Source organism: Nyctibius grandis, chromosome 2 (assembly GCF_013368605.1).
Source record: "Nyctibius grandis isolate bNycGra1 chromosome 2, bNycGra1.pri, whole genome shotgun sequence".
NCBI lineage: Eukaryota > Metazoa > Chordata > Aves > Nyctibiiformes > Nyctibiidae > Nyctibius > Nyctibius grandis.
The window spans coordinates 25,650,627-25,657,912 of NC_090659.1; the positions used below are offsets into that span (position 1 = coordinate 25,650,627).

Consider the following 7,286-nt stretch of genomic DNA (forward strand, 5'->3'; position numbering starts at 1 on the left):
TCATTTTGTTTGAGCTGTAATAAGAAGCTGCTAGGTTATCAAGACACATTTTATGATGTACAGGAAAGCTAACAAAAATTTCCAGTGTACCCTTCTGTGTTCGTAGGAAGAATAATGAAAACTAAATATCAGTCCAAAGCTTGGCTTGATCCTCGTGCTTGTTGGCACCATCTGCGAGTCTGACGGTTGCCCATGTGGGCTGGGGCTGGGCTTTGAAGCAGGACCCTTTCCCTGCCTTCCTCCAGTGCAGGTTGAGACCGCATCTGCAAACTGGCATCTTGCCTTAGTTATATACGATCATAGAGAGATGACAGATAGATGTCTGTATGTATTTCAACAGGAATGTCTGTCTTTTCTGTGGCTTGGTTTCCTTAATAAAGGAGCGGAGGAAGAAAGCAAGCTTTTTATCAGGGAAAGAAATTTACCAGTGATGAAACTTGGCACTGTTTAATGTTTCGTTTATCCTTCTCTTTTAAAAGCAATACACAATTTCACAAGATCCTAGAAAGAGAGAAATGAAGCTGTCAGCGTATCCTGTTTTCATTAACAGCTGTACACAGTAGCCTCTTACTGCCCTTGTGCTGATGCACTCCCCCTGTCCTGCCACTCTCGGGCTGCGCGCGCCTTGCGGCTGCCCACTCTCCCTTACAAAAGGAACCTGGTGCTGCCAGGCTTGTGTTCAAAACAAGTCCCAGGGATTTATTTCCATCGGCGTTTTACCTATTTTACTACTACTCTTATTACTATTAAATGAGGTCAGTGAAGGGACCAAGGGCCTCCTCCAGGCCTCAGCGCGGGCGGGCGCTGCCCCTCCTCGCCTCCAGGGGGCGCTCCCGCTGGTACCGCCAAGGGCGCCGCGGCTTCCCGGCGCGGCCCGGCCCGCCCCGCCCCCAGCGGCCTGCGCGGCTCCTCGCTGCCGCCGCTCGCACCCACCGACCGCGGCCATGCTGGCCTCCTGCGGGCCGGCCCTGTGCACCGCGCTGCGGCGGGCAGCGCCCGGCGGCCTCGCCTCCTTCCACTGCTCCGCTCGGCGTCCCCGCGCCGCCCGCGTCGCTGTGGTGAGTAGCGGCCGCGGGGCCGCGCCGCCCCGGGAGGAGGTCCCGGCGGCCTTGGGCTGGAAGGCGGCCCGGGGCAGCGCAGCAGCTCCGCGGGGAAAGGTTTTGGTCCGCCTGGCTGTCCCTATCCAGTCTGAGCCCCTCGCCAACGGCAGGACGCCTCTGTAGCTGGATTCGCTCCGGCGGCGGGGCTGGTGGGGATGGGAGGGTTTGGCGTGGCGTCGGGCCGAGGAGGGGCTCGGCTGGTGGCTGCGGCGGCTGCGGAGCCTCGGGAGGAGCTGACATTGAGAAGATAAAGCTGTTTAGAATTGAGTTACTTGGAGGAAGCCAGACCAAGAGTGGGAAACACGTAAAAATCGTCTTTTCCGTAGCTCTTACTGGCCTGGAGTTGAGTTATGAGGAGCTGAACTTGAAATAATTTGCAGTGTAATTAGGGGAGGTACTGGCAGTGTGCAGGAAAATATTTGAAATGGATTATGCCCTTCTGCACGAAGGGGGTAGAGCATGTTAAAAATATAAAAGAAAGTGAGGAGACGGAGGAGCTACAGGTTGCCAAAGGAAAATTTAGGCTGTAGATAGCATCTCAAATGGATACACAGCTTTGGAGCTCAGTGGACAGTCTTTGAAGCTCGAGCTTTGCATAGTCTTGACAGCATAAAATGTAAAGAAATCAGAAGGGCTTACCTGCATGAAGAAATCTATTTGAGGCAGAGTTGGTTCAGGAATGGGCAGAATGCCGGTCCAAATGTCTAAAAGGTAACTTACCAGGAATGCTGACATTTTAGCAAATAATAGCTTTTTAAACAGAGAGTGGAAAACAAATGTTATTGTTGACATTAGTGACATAAATTTCTGACTGTGGTGGAAGACAGATTTGTCACCAAGCAGGTACTGAAATAACAGAAGATAGCGTTTTAGTACTTTGATTTCGGTGGATTTCAAAAACATTTAAGAAGCGTTGCTTACAGAAGATAACTTTAGCACAGTTACTTGTATGTTTATTCAGTCTAAATTAAATAAAAAATTAAATAAAAAATTGGAAAATAGAAGGCGGCTCTTAAATATCAGAGCGGTGAAATTGTAGTTAGGATTAACACAGAAACATTCATGGATCTTACTCATATGGTGAAGTGATGGTAGGATGTCATGCCTGTGACAGCAGAGGACTGGGTGATGTGATCTGAAAGCCCCTTCGAGTCCAATGTTTCTAAGACAGTTTCAGTTGGGAGTTTCTGTTCATGTGTCTGTGATTAAAAAACTTTCAAGCTTCTAAAAACTGAGATAAAACCAGGAGAGAAGAGAGTGAAGTTAAGAAATGGACTTTGTTTAGCTGGATTTTTTTCTTCACAAACAAACAACTGAACAAAAAAACCCCACAAGAGTTCATATACATACTTTCAGGAACTAGGTAATCCTTTGGATTTTTTTGATTTTGTTTTGTTCTTATAATCACTTTTTTTCCCTGGATTTTTTAAAAATGTTTTTTCTCCTTGCTTCTACTTTGTGAAAGACTCTCTCCAGCCACACAAGGATGGCTGATTGCTTTGTGCTTTTTATTCTGCAGTGTGTGTAAAGAAACTGAAAGTATTATTACCATGGTAATAAAGAAGAGTATGCCTAATATAGCATAATTGGATTAGAAGTGATTTAGCTATTGATCTCTGATGTGGATCCTCAGACAAAATGCAGCAGCAGGTAAAATAGTTTGCCATAAGTGCCACCTCGAAGTGCACTTCTGTCCCACTTCTGTTTGATGTGCATCTGGATGAGGAGGTATTTCACACAGATATGGACACTTCATAAGTAGACGTATGACACTCAGAGTAGCCCATTGTGTGCATAATAAAAAAAATACCTATGGGTATCACGTCAGTTTATTAACTCTGAGGAATAAATGCACAAGCCAATAAATAAATATTAGTTATTTCTGAGACTTGTCTGTGATGAGTAGCTATAAATAGGAAATGCCAGTTCTGCAGTATGTCAGGTGGCGAGACCATTGCTAATAGCATGATGTTGACTGGCTTAGTGAAGAGCTAAGTTGTTTTTTTTGGGGTGTGGAGGGAGGTTTGTTGTTGTCTGTGTGTGTTGTTTTTTTTTTTTAAAAATCTTATAACGCTTGTGAGAGATCCTGTAAGAAGTTTTGTATCACCTGAAATACTCTCTCGATTTTCTTACTGCAGGTTCTGTCTGGTTGTGGTGTCTACGATGGCACAGAAATCCATGAGGCCTCAGCGTAAGTTGCTTTATGAAACTGTAGGCTCCAAAAAAGTCTCTTTTATGTTACAGCAGTCTGTTGAATTCAGTTTTGCTCTCTCTGACAAGATGTATGATGAAGCTTCATGGTTTTCTCACAGCATAATTGGGAGCTCAGGCCGCTTTCTTGCAGTACTCAGTGATTGTTGAAAGATGCAGCACAATGCACGCAGTGCCAGTGCAGTGAGTTTGAGAGAGACTGTCTTTCCTTCAGAAACAGAAATTCAAATTTCCAGAATCAATCTCAAGAGAGTTAGGTAGAGACTTCATTTCATAATCACTTTTGAGTGTCTGTTCCTGGGGCTAAATCTTCACACTAGAATTGTTAATACTCAAGTTGAATTATTAACTCTTAGTATTTGTTGCTAAGAGATGTTTCACCTAGACCTGAGTTAAATGTACACATAGGTATGTTAATTGTGGGACTCTTCCATAACACCTGGGGACTTGCAGTTAGAAAGGAAGTTTTTATTGTTCCTGGATGGCTGCATAAGAGCACTGAACAAAGAAACTTGTCTCTAGCTTACCTGACCCTGCCTCCAAACTGACTTTATGTTCTGCTTTGCACTTTGGTGTTACATACAGGGATTTTGCTGCTACATGCTCAGCATGCTTTGGTAGGGTGTATAGTTTTCCTCTTCTTTCGAAGTCAGGTGGTGAAATATTTGTAGCAAGACTTAAGGGCCAGATAAAGCCTCTCTTCTAAGGTTTTCTGCTCGTTTTATCTCGTTTTTGTAGCATACTGGTACACCTTAGTCGTGGGGGAGCTGAAGTCCAGATGTATGCTCCAGATGTTCCTCAGATGCATGTCATTGACCACAGTAAAGGACAACCAGCTGAAGCTGAATTAAGGTAAAGTCTGCATTTAACGTGTTTTCCGTGACTGCTGAGTCTCTGTCTCTTAGGCATATTTCAGACGTAGCAGCCTGTAACTGCACTTGTAGCACTTTACTGCCTGGCTTTAGTGGCCTTATACTAGCTGGTATTTTGATTTGAGAGAAAATCCTAAATGAATTTTCTGGACTTGATTATATGCCGTCTCGTAATGCCTGCGTTTCCCAGTAGCAGTATTTCAGAAGCATTGATAGCTTCAGTTATTGATTACCACTGTTCTTCTTGCTTCTTCCCTTCCTCCCCCTCCTCTTCCTCTGCCAAAACTTTCTTTATGCTCTTCTGTGTGCAAATGCTGATTTCATATTATTGTTTCATTTCTGTTTCTTCAAGGAACGTTTTAGTGGAATCTGCAAGGATTGCTCGCGGTAAAATTGCAAGCCTGGCTAAGCTTACTCCAGCAGACCATGATGCTGTGATATTCCCTGGTGGATTTGGAGCTGCTAAAAACTTGTGAGTGCCAATTGAGCATTAGACTTCTCAACTAAATATTCATGATCAACTATTCATAGTCAACTATGATTCACACAATAAAATCAGGAGCAATAAATGGCCTTATTTACTACGTATGTAACCTCTACTTAATAAGGAAAACTCCTTTCAAAGTGTTGGTGTTGTCCTGTTCATGATGATTTTCAGTCATAATTCTTGTTGGCATTGTCACGCTTTAAATTTTCTGAACAATGTGGTGAGAATTCTGGAGTTCAGATAATGCACAAGAAGTCCTTTTCCCCCCATCCTTGTGGTGATTCTTTTTGGGCCTGACTGAGGGAAGTGAAGGTAAAACTTCAATAGTTTCAGCTGTTCCTAGTGTTATTATCCTGTTTCTTCATGTCTGCCTGCCAAAAAGTCCCCTCTTGCATTAGTAATGATAAAACAACAGCTAGCAGATAAAAAAAAGTGTTAGCAATGTGGAATACTGATTGCCTTGTTATTGACCTGCCATTTTGTTGGCTTTGAGAAACCTGAGTGTTATTTCCCTTTTCTTCTTATGTATTTTTCTTCTTTGAAAACATTATTGTTCCACTTCTTGGTAATCCTAGGAAACTGATTTGATAATTCTTATTTCTAGATGTTTATATCAAGTAAGGAACTTTCTGATGTACCGAAGCCTTAGAAGTGAGTCATTTTGGCTGAAGCATTGATGGTCAACTACAGGTGTTTTCAGCCACCTTTTAGAAGCTATTAAGGTTGTGATGAGCCTTGAGAGCCAGTCTCAGGGCAGATAGGCATCTTTATTTGTAGGTTTATACTGAGGTATGCATAAAGTTTCTTGTTGTGGCAGATCTACCTTTGCTGTTGATGGGAAAGATTGCAAGGTGAACAGAGAAGTTGAACGTGTCTTGAAGGACTTCCACAAAGCAGGCAAACCTATTGGGTACGTATGTTAGTTGCAGGGGTATTTGTTTGATCGTGTGAGCATGGAGACAAAGTATGTTTTGTGGAAGTGCTCAGCTGTTATCGTTGGAACTAGAAAAAGCATCTTCCATTTTGTATCAGTTGTAGCTTATTTTTTTAAATATGTTTTTCAAGATGCGTATGTATGTAGGTGTTTGTCAAACAAGAGGCTAAGAAAATGCTGAGTGAAAGTTGCCTTCTGATGTCTTTCAGATTTGTAAGACCATGTCCATTTGAATCTTTTCAATTAGGACCAAATTTTGAAAGAGTGCCGTTGTAGAATCGCTCTTATAATTCCTTTTGTTGCAGTCTTTGCTGCATTTCACCAGTGCTGGCAGCAAAGGTTCTCTCTGGTGCTGAAGTAACTGTGGGCCATGAAGAAGAGGAAGGTGGCAAGTGGCCTTATGCTGGGACTGCAGGAGCCATTAAAGAACTGGGAGGAAAGCATTGTGTGAAAGAAGTAACTATATCCTTTCCTGTTAATTTTCATGTCGAGAGACAGTTTAGAAATATGTCGTTATGGTAATGAATACATGCAGGATCTATGCTTTTCCACTTACAGTTTAGTGGGAATATACAGTGTATAGCAGATGGCATGTAATATAGGGCGTGATTAGAAAACATTGTCTTCTGGACACAGCTGTGTAGTTAGAAGTCATTCTCAGTCGTTGCTCTAGAACTCCCTTGGACACCCGATAATGCAGTAAATGCTGAGTGAAGTTGCTCATAAAACTGGCATGAGTTACATTTAGTCAGTTCTCCTTGAGATTTTTTTTCTTTTCCTGAAGGCTAATGCTGTAATCAAACTACTCAGAGACATTTTATTACAGTCAGTAAGTTTCATAGGTTTTCTTGTTTCTGAGTGCCAGCATTCCCACAGATCGTTCTTGCAGTGTTTGTATTTCTGGCAAAAATAGCTTCTAGTATCTTGGATTATCTGTTGCAGCTGTCTTTACAGCTGGACAGTATAATTTGCAGGTTTTTTTTATAGGATAGTGGAGTTGTGAGATTTTGTCAATGATGGTTTATTTTGCAGACAGCATCTGCAAGTAAGGCATAGGCTGTGTTTTCCTTAACTCCCTTTTACGAAGCTCACGTGGATACAAAAAACAAGGTGGTAACTACCCCAGCATTTATGTGTGAAACAGAATTACATAATATCTTTGATGGCATTGGGGCCATGGTAAAGAATGTGCTAAAACTAACTGGCAAATAAAAAAAAAATCAGAAATGTTTAAATTTAGGGTGTAGTATCAAATATAATAAGGACCAATGGAAACATTTTCACCTGCTTGTCCTGTTCACACTCTATAGTGAATGCTGATATGAAGCTGATTGATTCCCAGCTGCAGGATTTTCCATGCCCTTTCTGAGAGAGAGGGCTGCAGAAGGGCTTATGGAGTAGAGTACAAGCAGTCTGGCCTGAGACACAGAGCATTTTCTTGAGCTTTTTCAGCTGGAGAGAGCTGGGCGGACATATTCTGAAACCAGTCCTCCCGATGCACCAGTGTCAAATCATTTCTGTGGGGGCAAAAAGAGACTAAAGGGATTGTAGGGATGTAGCAGCTGCAGTGGCAGTATATCTAGTGGACAAAGAATGGGAGTAGAGAGGAATTAGTGCGTGGTTCAAGGTTTGTGTGCTCAGGCCTGTATCTGTGAACTAAAAGCCAGGATCAGCTCTCAAGG

General features: G+C 42.8%; 1 protein-coding gene across 1 annotated transcript; it reads left to right on the top strand.

Moving 5' to 3' along the window:
* Window positions 1–893: 893 nt before the first annotated feature.
* GATD3 (glutamine amidotransferase class 1 domain containing 3) lies at window positions 894–6,839 on the top strand. Its single transcript, XM_068422226.1, has 6 exons — window positions 894–1,058; window positions 3,239–3,291; window positions 4,050–4,163; window positions 4,536–4,655; window positions 5,488–5,580; window positions 5,910–6,839. Exons 1-6 carry the CDS (start codon window positions 945–947, stop codon window positions 6,124–6,126), a joined length of 711 nt encoding a protein of 236 aa, XP_068278327.1. The 5' UTR covers window positions 894–944; the 3' UTR covers window positions 6,127–6,839.
* Window positions 6,840–7,286: the final 447 nt, after the last annotated feature.